Genomic DNA, 20,695 nt, shown 5'->3' with positions numbered 1-20,695 from the left:
ATTCCAACCAGTTCCTTTCCCCTCCACAGGCGCCACGGCTGACCAGGGGGAGTCAGTATAGAAACCACGATTACGGCATGTTTTTTGTGAGGGTACCTACCCTAGGGGACACAGGGAGAACATGCAAACTCCACACAGGCCATATGTTATTTTGCAGCATAGATATTGTACAATCACAGTAACGCAATGCTCGTCCATCAGCAGCCTGCATGGGGATTAGAGGTGGAGCCAGGGCTGTCTTCCAGCCCTGGCCTCGCCAAGATTTCCTTGAAAAACCCAGGCTTCCCCCTTTGAGGCAGGGTACCATTGGAGCTTTGGTGAGGGAGAATCAATGATCCAAGTCCCAGCTCACCTGAGAGCTCCAGGGGATAAGATTTACAGCCAGGGATAAAGCGGCCGTCAGCCTCCTTGGCTGACTATAGAGGATTGGAGAGCCGTGTATAATAGTTATTATAAGATAATAAAATAAAATATAATAGATCCGGACATTAATTGCTTTTGTGTCCATTTTTATACAGCTCTGTACGTCTCGAGAACAATATTTAGCCTCCATATTGAGGAATTATATTGTGTTGAATGCAGGAAAAAAAACCAATGGTAACAGAACACCATCATAAACCAAGCAAATTTTCCACCTAAATCCTATTGTTCCGATGTGAGATCCAGGGAATGGAACTGGAAACCAGACTCAAGACAGCAGCTCTGCCTCCTGAGCCACTGCCGCCCCAGTTCACAACAGTATGGACAATAGTATGGTTGTATGCAGGGATTTAAAAAAAAACAGATCACGATTTTTTTAGTTAGGCCAAGTATATAGCGCTCCGTTCTGTTTCGGAAAACAATTGCACTTGGGAATTTAGCAGATGCTAAATTAATCCAGAGCGATTTACGGTAAACAAGGTAAACACAAGCTAATACATCAAATGCATAGAAATAGTAATCTAGGATCATAGGTAAACAAAGAACCATTAACAATAAAGAGACAATTGACGTAAATGTTCCCTTCATTGTCAATGGAGTTTACAAAACAAACATTGAACTGAAGACGAACATTAAACCTATATATATATATAGGAGGGGCCAGCGCCCCTCAAAAACTAGGCTATACCCATTATAGGATGTCAGTTCTGCAAATATGTCTACATAACATGCCATCTAAATTATATTTTAGCCTTTGCATAAGCCCGTAAGGTCGCCTAGGCTGTAAAAAGCGTCATTACTTTAAAATGTATTAGACAATCTGTTCGGAAGGAGGAGCACAGCAGTAACTCTTGCTTTGAGGCTTTGGGAGGAGAGGCTAGCAGGCTATTAGCTAGGGCCTCCTCAGAGAGAGATAGTTTGTATCCATTTGTGTCATAATCCAAACACAGCAAAACAATAGGGGGGGCTCGCCCCGGCCCAGCTTTATACAATTAGGTGTTCACCGATCCTTGCAGTAATTACATTACTCTGCAACTCCTGGCCTTAGATGGAGCAATGGAGCAGAAAGACGTTACTTATCCTTGCATCTATCCATCCATCCTGCAAGCCAGTCCTGTATGTGTGCATCCCTGAGGACATGGAGACAGGATAGGTAGCCTGTATCCTTCTGTGACACACCACGCCATCTCTTTAAATTTCCCCTCATAGCCAGCACTTTTTACCCTCAATCCCATACTACTCTCCTCAGAGGATCTAAGGAGATTCTATAAGTTAGAGGGAAGATTCCAGTTTGCAAGCTAGACTCTCGGTAGGCCTAAAGCCAAGGTAAATATTGGCAGTTGCCACACAGACCACAGACTATACATTGGAGAAATTGACGTGAGCTATGCCTTACCTAGACTATTAGAACCAGAAGAACATAACCGAGACAGTGCAGGGCATGTGCATATTATGGAACACTGAGAAATGAGGGAACCAGTATACAGGTACAGGAGGTTTGGCGTAAATGGCTAAATGCATCTGCTTTCTATCAGTTCTATCTATCTTTGCCAACTCTGCGACCAAATGACTGCTTTTACAAGAAGCTTGTTGTGGTATACCAACCTTGGTTGTAAAAAATGAACACCTAGTATTTGGTTGCTATAGAAGTGTGAAAGGAAAGAGTACAGAGACAGGCTGAGGGGAGGGAAGACTTAAAATGAATGAAACTCGGCCTGAAAAAATAAACAAAAAACTCCAGATCACTTTACTCCATTGGCCTGCAGGTGTGTGGTGTTGCAACAACAATGCAGTGCTCTGACATTTCCCTTCGCAGGATTGACAACTCCTGTTGCTACAGGGAGAGGAGGGACAAAAAGACAACAGTCCAAGATTCCCAGCGAAAATTGGTTTCACTGCGCGTTTGAGATGCCAAACATAACTAATTAAATCTGCCTGCCTGTTTTTAGAGCACAAGGAACCTTCCAAGAAAATGAACAGCGGGCAAGTTGTACGTTTTTCAACCACAATTTCAGGTTCATTTTTCAATTGACAAGAATTTGTTTGGGGTTTTTTTTTGTGTGTGGGGGGGGGGGGGGGGGGCTCCTGTCCGTGTGTGTAAGTGTGTAGCTGTTAAATCACAGCAGGATATTGCCAGTGTAACAGGAAAGCTCTGGCATGGGCAGGGCTACTACTTAGGCTAACTACTTCCTGTTAGATAGATTAGATAGATTAGAAAGCAGTGCCATCGTACTGACCAGGCCATCTCTCACTCTGTAGTGTGAAACCTTGGGGATAGGGATAGCTCCACGCTCATGATCAATGACTCTCGTAAAACAAGGTAATGCAATACATCTGAATTCTGAACCTCTCGTCATGACTAGATTATATGAAAGACGAGAAATTGCATACAGCTCCCCTAACAAAGAAAGTCACCACTCTCCTGAAGCAAGACATGTCAGAGAGCTATTCACTGCTCACTGCTGCAGAGGAAAGAGAGGCTTATCTCATCTGTTCATCCAACTCTTTGAAGGCACAGAAGACCCTCCTTTCCCTCAGCCCAACAGATTCTTGGGAAGGCATCATCATTTTCAATAAAGGCCCCTGAACATTGCAAGAGGGAGACTGAGGGAGGGAAGGCAGGAGGGACAAGGCATACAAAAAAAGCCCACAGGAAGTCAAGCATCCTGTGTTAAATCACGTCGGTTTCCTAACGAAGCCTGTGCTCCATTGTCAAACAGAGGCCATCTTCCTCCAGCCGCCAGCCAGCACCACCTCCAGCAGAGCAGACATGGCTACCGTAAGACAGGGCACCACAAAAGTACCACAACGTTTTTAACTAGTCGCTCAGAGTGGAATATAATGAAATATCAACAATATGAAATATTGTTGATGTTTGGCTCTCCAAACCAAATTAAACATTTCCGTTCTATGGGAAATGCTTGTGACTAACGGTCCTAAACACACATCAAATAAATGTCAGAGGGTAACTGCAAACACATTTCCCATATGGCTTGTTAACACAGCCCACCAGAAAAATGATTATGGGTTGCCATTCATAATCGATACAACTACCAATGCAAAAATGTAGGTCATCTCAAATGTGAAATATACATTTTCCCCGACATCTAGGGAAAGATCTGTGTGGTTGGCCAGTAACAGACAGCAGCAGCCAACAAACTGTTGGCTCCTGTCTGTAAAACGACCACATGTGCTTTCAAAATCTCACTTGACCAATTTGTTTGGTGTAGTTCCATGTATGGAACTCTCACATACATAGATCTGAACCAGGGGAACACTAATGGAAACTGGCAGCTGATCAAGCAAAAGAGGAAGTTTATTTTTGCTAATTATGTAAAAGGGAATGGCCACGAGGCTGTGTAAGTTGACGGTATCAATTATTTATCCATTTGTGTCTGTGTATTTTTAATGAGAAAATAATGGAGGGGAAAAAAACCATAAATCAACTTTTCCGCAAATGGGTAGTAGAAACTGTGTTAAAGGTGAGAAAGCTTTAAAGACACAGAGAGTGAGAGAGACAAGCGAGAGATGAAGCAGGCAGCAGGGAATCCAGGGTTTAAAGACACAGAGAGTGAGAGAGACAAGCGAGAGATGAAGCAGGCAGCAGGGAATCCAGGGTTTAAAGACACAGAGAGTGAGAGAGACAAGCGAGAGATGAAGCAGGCAGCAGGGAATCCAGGGATGACGGCAGCGACCAGAGAACAACATGCCAAACCCTGGAAGTCATTTCCTGCTTCACCGAAGACTTTTATGGAATTCTAGCACTGCGGGTACGTCACGATGAGAGCGAGAGAGAGAGAGAGACTGACTGGTCCTACACACTCCTCACTCTCCAGATCCTCCCTTTCCTCCCCCTCTCAGAGCCTCCCCTCATTCACTCTCTGCCCAGCACAGCGCTGCCACTTCCCCCTCCTCAGCTGTCTAGTTGAGGCTGAACAGAGACAGTAGAATCACCGTTAAACCAAAATGCTGGCCCTTATCTCCCAAAACATTTTCTTTACTTGGTTGCATTAACTGCAACAACTGCAATAACTACTATATTTAAGGCCTTTCTAATCTTACCCTTGGAACAGATGAAATAGCAGTTTAAGCTACAGTTCCTTGATCATCACAAGCCGAAATGACAGTAATCATCATCTATGGTGGGGGGGGGATATTGAGGTACTGTATAAAAGAGCAACAAGAGTTAACGGTAGACAAATTAATTATTTTTAAAAAGGACCATACTGCCATCAATACAATGTGATTGTGTAGTTGGCGTTGCAGCTTCATACATAAACAACCCATTTCTCCATATCTTTTTAATGGAGTAAATGTAAACATGCCCAAAAATAGTTATTATAACATCAGCAAAAAATTATTATTCAGTATTAGTAATAATTGCAGAATAATTGAGTCAATGCTGGCAAAATATTTGGTTTCTTTAGGGACCATTTTCACATGAATTAAAACGATATACTTAAAACAAAAATAAAACCAATAAAATCCAATAGCTTCCATGACAATAAACCAAACTATGCTTTGTCAAACAGTTGGCTAAACACGGCAGACCACCATATGGGTCCTTTACAGATGACTGGAAAAAGCCACGGCGGTTAAAATGATTTAGGAGTGTGGAGGGAATCACAAGGTACTTCTAGTAGGTTTACCCAATTAGGAGAACAGTTTTTGATGTATAGTCTTGATGTACATAGACTGCTGTAGGCATATGGGGGAAACAACTTTCCAACTCAAGCATCTGTAATGTACACCAAAACCTAAAGCCTACAAACAGAACTGATGATAAAAGCACCAGAGCATTGAGGAGGACTGCTTTTCTTGATCAAATAAAACTCCCAACAGCTAATGGCATTTGAAAAATGTTTGTATTATTCTCCCACATCTTAATGGGATAGGCTTTTAGAATCAATTTGGCACAAGAGAAAAGTTTGGAGACACTACCAAGGGAGGTAAGAGTGAGCGAGAGAGAGAGAGAAGTGGTGGGTGATTTCAATCAGTTGAGCTTAAATACTGCTCTCCTCTGAAGCATTGCGGGGGAAATGGACACTGATCAATAAAGATATACTACAAAGTGCTTTCCTGGCATTTGTCTATTTAACCACTTAAGCCCTATTTTATCGAATGTCGCAATTATGTTGAGCAATAATTGCAAAAATAGCAGATCTACAAGCTTGTAACGCATCGCTTTGTGTCTGTGATACATTGTGAGCTTGTAGATCTGCAATTTTTTTAAGGATTTTCATAATTCTATAATAATATGCCTAAAAGAGGACACCAGGTTGCAAATGGTTACTTCATTTCCAGAAGAAGGCCAACTGAGGCCTGCGATGTGGAGCAGAAGGCCTGTAGCTCACAGGAAGAGCTGGAAGCTGGAATCGGAACACATCATGATGTGGGAAGAGGAACACACCCACACACACACACACACACAACCAACCCAACCCTTCGTCACGTGTGGGATACTCGTGCACAAATACTACTATGTATTCCTCCGGATAGCACAATCCATCATCAACCCAATCAGGGGCTGTTGCTGCTGACTGAGGCATGTTCCACACAGGCATGCGTGTGCAAAACACCCACCTACTGATGCACACAATGTCACACAGCCACACAGAGAACATTACAGCGGTCCTTGTCTTATGACAAGGACCAATGTCCTGTGTGTGTGTGTGTGTGTGTGTGTGTGTGTGTGTGTGTGTGTGTGTGTGTGTGAGAGAGAGAGAGACTGTCACACAGACAGAAGGTCACAGATGGTTATTATTGCACCAGGACGTCCTGTCTGGGACGAAGGAGTCGCCTGCCAATACTGTGTGGTGATCTACAGTATCTACGTGTCCCTGTGCACATTGCCACGGTAACATGCATGTGTACACAAACAGTGTGTAGCCTCCAACCGGTGCTGTTCGGGGGGGCTGTTCTGAACTGTGCAACATTGCATTCCATAACATTATGTCCTACTCCGGATACAAACCCAGGATTCCTGCACGGAAGGCAAACTTTGTTGCACCGAGACAAAACGCCTGCTTGGCCAGGTGGAGATATTGCACATTGATCTTCAGGCAGTACCACTCCTTTCCTACCTGACCACAAGGTCTAAATCTCTCAATAGAAGAGCAGAAAGACCACCTCCAACCACCACAGTACTAGTTATTGCCTTAAACTCCACCTAACCATACAGATGAGTTAAACAAAATAAGTTCAAGTCCAAGATTGCAGCTTTAATGCTTTTCCCCACACTAACAGAAGAGGGTGTCACTGGAGAAGTGGATGTTTTCCTGTCACGTCCGTTATTCTCTTCATCCCTCAAATTAAAAAACACACACCAGTCAGTCTCACAATATGACAAGCATTCTGTTTCTTTCAATAATGGAATCTTTTATCATGTGGAGTGATACACATGGTGCTCATATGACAGTGTCTGACAGTCCACGCACAATGTGCTACTAGGAGCAGAGCTGGATTATTCTGACCATAATACTGATAAAGCAACATATTTTCATTGCAGGTTGAACACAACAAAGACATTGTACACAGTGTTCATTTATATTTCTTTACGGGTCCATTTTGTTACATTTGTTAAATTAACACAGAGGATCTTGAGGCCATGTGTGAAATCTATGTTAAGCCTGGGTTAATGATTACAATGGAAAACAACCTGTTGACTCAAGACAGGAGGGAGGTAGAAGTCAAATGAAATGTCCAATGAATGTGAGATACCAGCTGACCGGCACAAAGATTTAGCAGAAATACACAAACAGCATCTTTCACTGCATGACATGCAATGGTGAAAATACCTTGATATTTTAATAGCTCAAATGTACCAGTATATATATATATAGCGCTTATCTAAGTAGTAAGTACCCATAAGGAAAGGAAATGAACCAAATATTGTGTGATCAACAACATATCGTTTGACAAATCCAAATATTTGTCAACAGTCGACATGCAGACTCCAAGCAACAGGAGAAATCAACTGGCTTGAAGCAGCCAAAGATAAGATGTGTCAATGAAATGATGACCTTTACCAAAATGACCATGTTCTCTTCTGCCCCTTTTCCACCAGTTGGGAAACAGTTCAGTTCTTTTTGGTACTTAGTCCATGAAATGTTAATTATGAATTGAGTGGGCAAAACCATACCTATATTAAATTGTTTATAGGATCAATATAAGTCAATTAATATAAGATAACCCTTCCACAGTAGTAGCTTTTTCATATATTAACTTATATTGACCCTATAAACAATTTAATGTAGGTATGGTTTTGCACACTCTATTCATAATTAACGTTCCAATTTTGGAGCTCTGGCTCATGAACTAAGAACCGAACCGGTTCACAACCGGGCCTTCATGCCATTAGTTTACAAACCAATGGCATGAAGTGAGTGAGTGTCAAGGACCGCCAAATATATGCAGCCTGCAGACCCATGTTTGATGAGATGCAGTTTCAGGGATCACTATCTGATAAGATTTAGTTATTCCATAACTGTCCAAGTGTCCATAAATATTCTGCATTCTGGTGGCCCCTTAGAGGTTCACAGACCCCAGGTTGGGAACCATTGCCATAAACGACACAAAAAGAAACAAAGAAAAGCCTGTAGAAGAGTCACTAGCCATTAGAAATGAATGATTCATTGTTTCAAGAAACCTACAGCTGAGCTTATTGACATCAATGTAACATTCACATCTTTGCAGCAGCTAATGTATTTAATTGCCATTTAGCAATTTTAAACACACCCTAATAAATAAAAAACAAAACATATTACACTGTCATCATTACAGTTATTACATGATAATAGCCACTCTGACAACTAAGCACAACCTATAATAAATAATACATTAAGAAATATGATACCCTTCAGATTGAAGTCCAGCATTAACAGAAACCATGCATGTGCACAAAAACATAACGCTGCACAACCAAATTGTAGTGGGAAGTCCAGTGAATTCATGGCGGCCCACATGCGGTGACAACGTTGCATATGAGCCTAGTTTAGCCTAGCTGCTGCTCAGCATAGAAGACCACAGAGAACAAAGACCTCAATTATGTGGAGCTCTTAACAGGAGAGCTAAAAACAGGTCCACAGGCAGGGAATAAAAAAAAACCTTGGAGCACTGCAGGAATGTTGAGCATTTGTGGTGCCATCCACCCATAGCACACTGTCACTCACTGAAGCACACTGTCGCCACCATTGACCTTTCTGCATCCGCTGTACACAAACTCACTGTTCAGCTGGCTAGAAAGAGCTGGCTAACACCACAAAATTGTGCAAGTGCATTGATTTTCACAGAAATGTGAATGCATGAATATAGATGGAGAGAGTGCACTAGTGGACCATAAGAGGGTCCTGCACAGATGCTATGGGTCAATTTTGACACTCACTGTGTAAAATCATAAAATCATCTTTTTTTTGTTGTTGCTGTGAGCAAAAATGAAAGGCAAAAAAGGGCAAGTTAAAAAACATCTGAGCGCATTGGTAAAGTGGGAATTTTATTCATAAGTCTTCTTGTTCCTGCATGGTGTCAATCCATTCCAGCTACTGTAGACTAGACACCATATCATCAGTAGTAGTTTGCTGTAGCTACTGTAGACACCATATCATCAGTAGTAGTTTGCTGTAGCTACTGTAGACACCATATCATCAGTAGTAGTACAGACAATGAATGACAGAAGCATTCCTGACTGAAAGCATCATCTCCATGAAAAGGTTTGAGAAGCTCAATTGAATGGAAACCTTAGCTCTCCATGTTTCAGAGACAATTCAGTTGTGCATTCAACAGCTATGTTTACGTTGGCTGTCAGAGAAGTAAGTAACCATGTTGCAAGAGGAATTTACAGCCTCAGTCAGAAATATGAACTGATAACACAGCCGGTCATTGACACACTAACCTGTCGCAGCTGGGTGAGGGACGTTATGAGCAGAGGTCAAGGGTAAACATATCATTGGCCATAACCCATAACCATATTATCAAGCATATCATAAGAAAATCATCTTAGATCAATATTCTCACACTGAGTGTGAGAATGTGAGTGTTTATGAATTAATTCATAAATTAAAATGAACACCAGAACGTCACAATGTAAGAAAGTTAACTTTGCAGAGGGTGCACAAATTGACAAATATGTCCTGCATAAATACACTGTATACAGCATTGCAGCTGCTTTGACATCTTACCAAGTTTCTCCACGAGTTTGAGCATGACGCCGCCGATGTGGATCTCCCCAGTGATCCTCAGAGACACGTCCCTTTTCAGGTCGGTAACGTGCATCTTCAGCTCCCATGTCCCATCGGCATAGTGGCCATCCGCCATCCGAATCCCGTCCAACGCCATCCTGTCAAAAAGTTAGTAAAGGAGGAAAATAAATCACACCGGGTCACTATAAACCCGTTGACCTTCTTCAAAGACAGACTCATGCAAGGCTTGTTGTGTACCGATTCGGTTCATAATCTTATTTTAGAAGACATCACCGTGTCGCCTATCATTAAGTTGGAATGTGACGTGACGTGCCCGTGTACTTGTACACGTACTGGCAGAAAGTAAAAATGTATCTTTGGTGTGTAAGTCGTGCTTTGATTCAACAAGAGCGACCGATCTCAAAACACGCAAATCAATAACAAAACTGAACAAAGGCCAGGCCTGGTCGTGCTAAAGTTCAATGAGGACGTCATTCCTGTCATAAGCAAATATGTGCTTGTTCACCTGTTCAAAAGTAACGGTAAACGTACTCTTACAAATAGGCAAAGAAGTTAATTACGTAAGCAGAGCCAAACGAGAGCTACTGAGTAGACTAGGCTGCTCGGTCATTCAAAGACTAAGTTCGTTTGACAGAGTGTGTGTAAATTGGACAACAGCACGCATACGTTTGCAAAATAGCTATCAACAGACGCGTACATTTAATTTAGTTGCTAAAGTGCGGGAAAAACCACGTCAAAACTCAATGTTTTCATAATTCATACCAGCGTACGCGCTACGCTTTGAGGGCGAAAATGTAAATCTGTCCACTCACCTTCACAAATGCAACAAGCCAAACACAAAAACCACTCAAACTGTCGACGTTGCGATAACCAACAGGTTCCCCCCTTTTAATTCATGTATAGAGGGTTTTTAGAAAGAAAAAGTATCCCAGAGAACTCGGTGAAGTGAAGTATCCCAAACTGTTTCCCCAGGCAGGCAGGCTTCGGCTAATGGAGTCCAGCCGTCCCTCTTTCTCCCTCCCTCTTTCCAGCAGTCAGATAACGTCACTGCTCCAATCCCACTTTTCCTTTCATACTGCGAGCCTAGTGGCTCCCCCTGTCCCCCTGCACTTTATTCTTAAAACCTCTACTACGTGACGCACGAATATTGCGCACGACTCGAGTCGAGAACAGTGGTTTATTTCTTTCAATTCGTTCGTTTGCCCATGTGTGATGTGTCCCCCTCTTTGTCAGTGGTCTATACGTGGGTCTCTCCGTCTCCAGAAATTCAGCCATATGTTCGACAGTATATGCCCACAAATAGACTCTGTTTTCTTCCCCATTTTCTCAAAACTCCCCAAGGAGAACAATCAACAATTTGGGGCTGGAGAAAAGGAAAAAGAACATACAATATCACTGCCTTTTATGGAAATAAGCAGAGAGAGACTGCAACTGAACTGCAGTGCCACTGCATTCAGCCTAGTTATAAATCACCATAATAAAGGGTTTAATATCATCACTAAATAATGTTCTGACAAATTATCTAATGTTGTGTGTGTGTGTGTGTGTGTGTGTGTGTGTGTGTAAAAAGGCTGAATATTAAAACTAAAGACAATTGTTATACTAATGTAAATACACCAGTCTTCCATTATAAACCAATAAACTAATTACTAATCATCACCCCCAACATACTATAAATGGTTCGAGAAGAGCTCCAGGCATAGAACAAAAATGGCCCCAAAATCAGACAGATTGCATCTGTATTAAACTTTGTAACTCTATGATTTGCTAAAAAATATAATGTTAAACTAATATAGTTTTGCATGCGTCTTCCATTTAATCTAATCAATAAACAAATTAAAGCAAAACAATCTCGCAGGGGTCAACAAGTTTATCCCCTGAAATGGTTTGAGAAGATCTCCAGGCATGAAACGAAAACTAAAAGCCCAGTAAATCACCCATATCTGTGAAGACAGAGAGGATTGGTAATCTGTGTTAACAATGGAATGACATATCATCAGTGTGTGGAATTTCACATCTTTCTACTTTAAACAGAACAAGAAACCCAGAGGCCACAAATTCCTGCACTGCTTCAGATGGAGAATGAAATATTTATGATCCAATACAGTCAAAAGCACGTATACAAATGGCCAGATTGGCAAGAAAAGAGAAAGGCTGCTGTCTCCTTTCTTTCCATTGCATTACTCCTCACAGCAGAGGCAGAACACACTGGACGGTTGGCGGTGATGAAGAATCATGAATCATCAGGGTTTCTGGCTTGGACCCCTGGTGCACTCACTAGCTCCAAGTCTCAAGCCTCCAGCTCAAGAGCTCCAGGCTTCCAAGCCCAGGAATTTGGGCCTTCAGACTATGGTCTGCATCAAAGCAATTTATAACCTCTCTCCCTGCAGTTCTGACCCCCCTCGTCAGTGTCTGGCAGCGGACCCATTGCCTTTTATAGGCTGTGTTTTAATTGCAGGGTAAACATTAGAGTCAGATGCAGAGCAGGGGAGTCAGATTGAGGGAAGGAGACAAGAAACGTAGTAGAGGCTGTCACTGTGTGTGTGTGTGTGTGTGTGTGTGTGTGTGTGTGTGTGTGTGTGTGTGTGTGTGTGTGTGTGTGTGTGTGTGTGTGTGTGTGTGTGGGTGTGTGTGTGTGACCTTATGATCTCAGAAAACCTATTATGTGTATGGTAAGTTAAATAGTAGACATGCAATTAGCCTACTGCATCTAGTTTGGATGATAATATAATAGGATCAACAGTAAGTTAGTAACACACTGTCAAAATACATGTATCCCCCCATTTGCTACTCAATTGGCAAAACAAAAGACCACAGCTGGGCATATTGCTAACTGTCACAATAAAGCACTCATCTATGGACATGAACTATTAAGGCAGCAAGCAGCAGATGGTCAAATGGGGCCATTGTTCCCTATTGGTGACTGACCTCTACTGGCCAAACACAGAAGAGCAGAATCGAATACACAATATAACTGGTCCCATCTGTGAGCCTGACATCTGCAGATGTTACATGACTGCATTAGTATCTCATATTGGAACCATGGTGGACTGGTGGAGAGTTACAATAGGCTTATTCATGCACTACCAATTAGCTTTGTCATTCATGTATGCCTTGGGGTGCCTCGGAAAGAATTTGATCCAAGGTTTAGATGAACAGCTCTATTGTTCTCCAAATAAATAATCCTGAATATTATAAAGCTAGCTGCCTCATAATGTCTCTGTAATATCCTGCTACTCCGTTCCTAACAAATATTCTGAGAAGAAAAAGTAGTCATTGTATCGAAAAGAAATGTTTTAATAAAAGGAAATAAATACATTGCTTCAGATGGCAGTTTGAATCATTACAGGCATGGGTTATTGCACAGCAGCTCTAGAGACAAACAATTAAAACACGTTCCAGCACATCCTTTCAATATTAAAGTAACAGTCCTCAAGAAAATAACAGAAATTAAAGATTCATTATTAATATTTAAATTAACTGCAGACAAAACTATAACAGCACCTGATTTTAACTCAATCAGCCCGTGGCTTCGCCGTGCTCTCACCCACAATGTTGAATATACTTGCAACAGCAAACATTTACTTATGCCCTTAAGCAGAGGACAGAATACCCTTCATCACCTCAAGAACTTACATAGCTGCACCATAGATGCTAATATGCATAATCAAAACAAATCCTCTACATGTTTAGATGATGTTGCCCTCTTATTGCATCCAGTTAAAAGACGAGACGCTAAAGTTCTGAGAGCAAGTTGAAACTGAACATAATTAGGATTCTGTGCTTGATTAATAGTTGAGGGTTAACACCTTGTGAGGATTTGTATTGATTTAAAAATGTCATATTTCACACACTTTAGGAAACAGCCATATTCCAACAATGGAACAGTGCCATTTAAAATAAAAATGTATGTAGCAGAGGTGCTCGCATTATAGGACAAACATATCAGGTCCTCAAGGTCAGTTCAATGCCTGGCTCTGTGTAACAACTTATGTTGAAACAAGAGCTACAATCATTGACCTCATTGACCTCCTACCTGCCATAGCTTTGTTACTTACAGCCTGAACAAATAAATGCAACACAAGAGCCTTTTCTAAAGCATTCTGTGCCATTCATAGCTGATGAGTATGAGCAAGGATCACATTTACAGAAACACTTCCACGTATATACTTTTCTCTCCTTTCAAATATGTTTCACAACTTCCCAGCCACTTGTATAGTCCTCTAAAAAAGTCTGTCTGATCTGGGTTTTCTTCAGACAATTGGGTCCCCTCTCATATCACATACCACACACATGCATGTATCTGCAGTGGTCCTCCTAAGTGCATTAAATACCAATAAATTGAATCCATTCATTGGTGGTCAACTCCACAGCCCTTGACTGAGTATGACATAGTAAAGCAGTGGCTTGCACCATATCAAATCAGGCTAGGCTTTGATGACAATAAAATACATTAAAATAACAGTAAAGAAATAACATTTGACACTGACAATAATTAAATTTGACAATTACAATTCCACAAAGACCGTATGTCATGCAGACTTTGTGTGATTATATTAGAGCCACTGAAAAAAGAAAAAGAAAAATAGTAAGTCCACTAACAACTAATTTTGTTTTAACTAACTTTAGATTCTTAAGCGATGAACATAAAATGTTTTCTTAGATGTGTGTTGGCAGTTGGCACCCTTTACAACATCTTCCTGTTCTAATGTCTATTTACCATTAACATGATACTGTCACGATTAACGTCTATGACTTTTCAAAGTTTGTCTCCAACAAATTTCAAAACAACCGGAGCATGCAGAAAACAATCCTCATTAAACCTTTACTAGCCGTTTACTGTAAAATGCCCTCTTAATTCTAAGGCAAGTTTCATATTTCCCAGCTGTCTTTAGCTATTCATTATTCAGATTAATTCCGAAAAGAACAAAAAAAGAATTGACCACTAGGTGGAGCCCTACTGCCCAAGAAAATATCCAAGTTTATATCATAAATTTAGCCAACTGGGGGCGGAAAGCAAATTTGATTTAGTATGTTATTTTTGTTTTTGTAAAAAATAGTTTTATGGTGGTTTTATTCATTTTAGTTGGATATCAATGTAAACATGTGCGGAAAGGTCTCTCCAATAATGTCTCAACAGAGGAAAATGGTTTGAAGTGTGGATTCTGGGTGAAGAAAAGACCATATATGACTGAATATTCAGACAAGAGCTTTTCAGACCACATCATAGAAAGATGAAAATTTGTCTCATTGTTCGAATTATAAATTCCTCTGTAAGAAAATAAGAATATATTTACAAGCTTTTATGGCTGCTTAAATTACTCCTGCAAGGCTTTAAAACTGTCTTCCATGACATCATAAATTAAGGTTTCATAGATGGTGAAGGCTCAAGCTGAGAAAAGAACATGACCCCGTCATACAGTATGAACCCGTTGTTAACCTCATATAGAGTTTAATTATGATGTCTTTTGGGTGTCAAACCTTATTGTTCTCTCAGAGACAGACACTTCCAGTATGAAAGTGTAAAATAAAAATTGGCGCACCACATCACTTTGAAAAAATAATTACATAAATAAGTGCCGTTTTAGTGAACTTTTAACAGTGTTTTATTATATGTAAAAAAGGAAATGGCTTTTGAATTGCTGGTTACACTATTCCAGAATGACAGCGACATGGAAAAAGTCACTCAATGGTTTTAAAAAAAAAAACTAACAAAACAAAACATAATCTAACTCAACACTTAAATACCATGTTCTTGAGAAATGAAAAGTAAAAATTAATAAACAGGTTATTTATTCAGCCTTTACTATACATTTCCCTCCAAAATATTTAAAGGGAAAGAATAAAACTATGCCATATATATATATATAAAAAAGGGAAATATATTAAAGGAGCACTCTGCTGTTTTCCAACTTGATCTCTCTGTAGCTGTTAGAACAAATGCCATGTCATGAATGAAATGTATGGCTGCGAGTTCGCTCCTGTGACCTTAGAAGATAGATTCTTCCTCTCTGGCAATCTCTCCCTCAGCCAAGGCAGCAGTGACAGCTGCCTGCACCTCTGCCTCTCATTGAAGGTCTACTAGCTAGAATGAAGCATTCTTCTGTGTATTGTAGTATTCACTGATTGATCGAGAGAAAGTTCTTGCAGCGATACAGAGATCATGGACAAATATAGCTGTGCACTTAATAAAATACGCTTGAAAAGTTATGGAGTGTTCCTGTAATATTTGACATAAATGACATTGACTACCTTCGAAAGGCTGCTGTATCTGTATTTGCATTCTAACAATGTTGATGAGGTGTAGCAGCACTCAAAAGTTCCGATTTAGTTCAAGTCTCTGATTTCAGATGATTACCGGAGTCATTTCATAAGAAAACGTGGAAGGATGAAGATGGAGCCGACAGCATCGGCGAGGTCGACCGACGGACGTTGAGTGTTGTGCATCACAAAGCTCCATGCAGAGTCTGTGGGAGAGGTGAGATAACTTTGGGCAGGGCTGAACCATGGCACAGGCATCACCTCCTTAGGGGTGCCTGATTCAACACCATCACCCTTGGGGTGAGTAAATCTGTATATCCATAATACAGAGAAACATCTGCGTGCGTTAAGAGCACAGGTAGGAGTCATTATCATTCACAGGAGTTAAAGGTTAAAACCAGAGATAGAGAGGAAAAATGCCAAGCAAGGTGTATGTGCGTGCGTCAGTAAGGCCTGGTTCATACTTCCCTGTGCAGCCTGTTTTTGCGAGCATGACATCATCAGTGGTCACGGAGGGGGTTGCGTGCCTGGTAAGGTTAATTAAATAAGGTTAGGAAGCGAAGACCGTACGGTGGACTCCATGTTGCTCCATGGAAGAAAAAAAACATGCGCAATGGGCTATATGCAGCCAACACTTTAGCGTTCAGCTTCCTTGGTCTCAATTGCGCATGTTTCTTTCCTTCCAGGGAATCCACATGGAGTCCACATGGAGTCCACCGTACGGTCTTCGCTTCCTAACCTTAATTAACCTTGGTGCCTCAATCAATTATTGGTTCAACAAGTGTTTGTGATACATTTGTATATCCCCCTTTTTTGGCGTGGAGCCATGCTGTGAAACACAGAAGTTCAATTAAAAAAAAAGGAGGCTCGCAACGCTTGTTGAATGCTTTGTACAAATGTCATTTAAACGTTTTGAACCACCTGGTGACTGGTGGTAGACCCAAAGTTGAAGTGAATCTCAAGACATACATCCTAGAAAGATTTGTATCTTTTACTGAAGCAAAGTGATAAAAGTAGGTCATGAAAGTATTGTGATATGGACCAATAGATTTTATTTATTTATTTATCCCCCCAAAAATGGAAATTTGGTATGTTTTTGTCTGAGACTCACTTAGTTTTTTGTTTTTGTTTTATTTGATATAGAAACTTTATCTGGAGATGTTGTCCTGACACAGACAGCTGCAGAATAAGAACAGTCTGTATTTTGTGACTTCAAATGTCAATTTGAATGTGCATGAATGTTATATGCAAGCATAATAAGGACCTGAGTTGCAGCCTTTGAGACACTTTTTGGGTGTTGCCAATCCACCATTAGAGCTGTATACAGGCTTAAATGTAGACCATGTTTATGTCCTACCGCAAAACTATGGTTAAGTATTTGTGTAAATAACAAGTTAATAGCTGCAAAGCACTTCTGTAATATATTGTAGTCTCTGACTGATGTCCATTCATGTTAATGTGACAAATCCCATCAATTATCATTGGCTTATTTACATTGATGCTGCTGTCACGAATGATCCATGTTACATACATGAGAAAGAGCCGAGAAACACTTTTACATCTAGCTTCCACCTATCTTATTCTATTTCTATTTGCATTATTACTATTTGCATTTCTACTAGGGCCATGTGTTTATTTGCATGTGCAAAAGATTGAGAAATGTAATGCCCTAAATTGTCAAAACTATTTGCAGACATCCTACGATAATGAAATTATTTCTTCATCTATCTACGTATGTGAGACAAAACGAAGAGAATATTCCTGTCGCTTTCATGTCATATAGTCTTCCTTTGTGTTTTAAAGCAATAAACAAGAAATTGTCTTTTCTAGAGCCCACAGTTTGAACCGGAAATTACTTACCATTTGATTCGTCTTTAGAGGTATTTGTTTTGTCTATTTTCACTACAGCAACACTCCTAGTGACAGTGATTATCGACCCACAGATTTCAGGCATGCACTGGGAGTATGAACATTTCAGCTCGTGCACAGCACGGCGGCGGAACACGCCCGCGCACTTCCACCATGAACCAGGCTCAAGTGTGTGTGTGTAAGTGTGAGAGAGAGAGAAAGTGTTTGTGTGTGAGACATGCTGCCTCAATCAGGCTCCAGGTTGTCATCTGCTGGTTCAGGAAGCATCTCTTTCTGCGTGTATATGAAGGTCAACAGGAACAGGGCTACATCATGAGAGCACCAGTAGCCTGTGTGTGAGGTCACCGCTGACCAATAACGGCTCTCCACCATACCCTCTCGGAGCTCAAAGTCAATGCGCCGCTCAAGCTCCACTGGAAGACAGAGACAGAGGCTGTGTTAACGACAGGGCAATGACCCAGCAAAAATACGTACAATTTCAAATAAGGTCATTTTCAAGTTTATGTCATGGTAAATTTCTAACAGATAACAAATGGGGTTTTTCCTGTAGATACGATAATATTTAATGTAGAGCATGTAGGTAAACTAACAGGTTGCGTCAGTGATGGTGGAGGCGGACTGGGCCATTGTGGAGAGCCCGTATGCTGATTGGCTGTCTGTCCTCTTCTGCTCTTCCCCCTCAGACGTGGCCCCTCCCTCCACTAGAGATACAGAGGGCTGGCTGTTGGAGCGAGAGAAGCGAGAGAATAGGATGCCTCCAATGCCCTTTCCAATGCTGGCTGCTCCTAAAGGGAGAGACGGTGAAAAGGTGGATAGACAGAGGTGAGCCGGGTGCTATGGGTTTTGAAAATATAAAAAGGTTAGCAATTAAGCATAATAAACAAACGGCAATAACAAAAAAACACATAAGGAGACATCAAATCTAGTCCAGTTGCTTAAGTCTTCTAAACATCTCTAAACATCTCTATTCTATGCTGGCACAAATCTACAGCAGATACAGCATACAAACTATTAGTATGCGACACCCTGTGATGATATTGTGCTGTAGTGTACACAAAGCAACCCTGGACACACCCCATGTTAGACACAGGTGTTCATCTAATAGTTAGTGAACTAGCAGCCTTTGTTGCATGATCTCAGAGAGATCTCAGGTTGTAACTGTGTCATCTAGTCTAATAGTTAGTGAACTAGCAGCCTTTGTTGCATGATCTCAGAGAGATCTCAGGTTGTAACTGTGTCATCTAGTCACAAAGACATTATTTCAGCTACAGAGTGAGCTCAATCTTTAGAAAGAGATGTCATTCTCTCCACCACCCACTGTCTGCATCAGTGACTATCCACGGGGAGTCATAACACATCAATGGCAATTGCATCATTTCAGCATGAACAAAAAAAAGGAAAGAAAAAAAAGAAAAGAAAAAAGGCCTAGACTACATTTTTGTTGCCCCTTTTATGTCCAGCTTTGAGGGTTTGCAAACACAAACATTGTGTTAACACAAACATTGAATGCCATTGAAAAGAGCTTTACCCAGTATGCTGGCCTTGCCCAGGCTGGTGATAGACTCTCCATAGTGCCTTCGGGGAAGGACAGGGGATGTGCTGGGGCTGGGGATGCTTTCTGTGTCTGATGCTGTGTCTTTTACTGGGTTTAAGAAGACAGGCCGGATGTCATCATATGGTGTTGGGGAGGTGGCACTAAACCTGATGGAGAAAGCACAAAATATTTAACACCTATAGCAATTTATTGCACTGGCATAATCTTCGACACAGCTCAGCTCAGCTTAAAAATAAATAAATTATGGTTTAATGATGACATACAGTATGAAAATCATTTCAAAATAACTATGAGATTGTAAGTGGATCTTTGACAATACTACAATTTTTACAGATTTTTTTTAGATACAGAGAGAGACATTTATTACAGCCATGTGAAAATCATAGATGAGTATGTATGTAATGCATGATTTTGTTTAATAGGTGATGAATTGTTTGTAAACCTTGTTAACTGTATTGTTTTTAACTGTCTGACGTGTCTGTATAGAGTCACTGCCCCTGGGACATCTTAGATTGCATCATATAATAACTGTGTTACAAAAAGGAACAATCACCAGCCAGGCGATTTTAGTTATCAAATGCAACGCAATATTTTTGTTTTATTTTTAACATCTTCCTGGCCAGGGACCGCAGAGTTAGCTAAATAGCTCTGGCGTAATAGTTCTGTTGTGCATGGCACCTGTTAAATAAAGAAAAATAAATAGAAAAAGGTCAAACACTTCAGTGAGTTTTGTGTGACGAGGGCTCGCACTGGCCAATTGCTGCGGGCCTATGCAATATGTCATTTTACATAGGCTGGAGTGCAGATTTATCAGCGCCAAGAGAGCGAGGTCAGTACATTAACTGAAAAGTTCATGACCTTGAAAGAGATTTAAGTTCTTACCAGTGTATTTGGGCAGGTGAAATGTTGCTGTAATGCTTGAGAATGAGGGGCTCCAGTCTGTAGGCCTGCAGGATGAAACACAATCACAATATTAATAATGTCCAGGTTTGCTTTGATAATGTTTGTTACCTTTAAGCATTACATTCACACACCAACGACAGCGGAAACTACGCAAGGCCAGGTTCAACATCTTGCTCAATGACACTTTTACACCAAGACAGGAGGAGCGGGGATCGACCTGGGAACCTTCAGGTTCTTAAATGGCCGCTCTACCACATTAGCCAGGAGGAGTTAGTCGGAAGAAGTCATATACACTACTATATTTAGTAGGAGCACCTCATTCAGTTTAGTAGTAAGAGGCACTGTTTTCCCTTTGTTTTGCAGGAGTTTCCAGACCTTTTTGTAGTGAATTGCAACACTAGCTAGTAAGCTCAGTAGAGGGGAAAAAAAGAATAAAAGGAAGGGTGAAGTAAAAAAACACACTGTGTGGGCTAAGTCAGCAATGGAAAAG

The 20,695-nt window shown here is 40.9% G+C and overlaps 2 protein-coding genes across 6 annotated transcripts in view; both read right to left on the bottom strand.

Annotated features, from left to right (window-relative positions):
* The window catches only part of fermt2 (FERM domain containing kindlin 2), a 51,987-nt gene extending 41,314 nt beyond the window's left edge, over positions 1 to 10,673 (bottom strand). For all 4 annotated transcript variants that reach the window (XM_079528937.1, XM_079528938.1, XM_079528939.1 and 1 more), the window contains exons 1-2: positions 10,430 to 10,673; positions 9,597 to 9,754 (exon numbers count right to left, since the gene is read on the bottom strand). In XM_079528937.1, coding sequence (XP_079385063.1) covers positions 9,597 to 9,753 — 157 coding nt within the window. In that variant the 5' untranslated portion in view covers position 9,754; positions 10,430 to 10,673. The remainder of the gene's footprint in view (positions 1 to 9,596; positions 9,755 to 10,429) is intronic.
* A 2,847-nt stretch (positions 10,674 to 13,520) lies between these two features.
* LOC306942491 (phospholipase DDHD1-like) overlaps positions 13,521 to 20,695 on the bottom strand; it is a 31,371-nt gene continuing 24,196 nt past the window's right edge. The window contains exons 10-13 of one of the 2 annotated variants that reach the window (XM_079528412.1): positions 20,185 to 20,249; positions 19,276 to 19,448; positions 18,338 to 18,526; positions 13,521 to 18,160 (exon numbers count right to left, since the gene is read on the bottom strand). In XM_079528412.1, coding sequence (XP_079384538.1) covers positions 17,973 to 18,160; positions 18,338 to 18,526; positions 19,276 to 19,448; positions 20,185 to 20,249 — 615 coding nt within the window. In that variant the 3' untranslated portion in view covers positions 13,521 to 17,972. Of the gene's footprint in view, positions 18,161 to 18,337; positions 18,533 to 19,275; positions 19,449 to 20,184; positions 20,250 to 20,695 lie in introns of both variants that reach the window. The other variant, XM_079528411.1, reaches the window with a different exon arrangement.

Source organism: Electrona antarctica (assembly GCF_951216825.1).
Source record: "Electrona antarctica genome assembly, chromosome: 18".
NCBI lineage: Eukaryota > Metazoa > Chordata > Actinopteri > Myctophiformes > Myctophidae > Electrona > Electrona antarctica.
The sequence above is the reverse complement of the archived record's forward strand: the minus strand, read 5'-3'. Positions and strand labels throughout refer to the sequence as shown.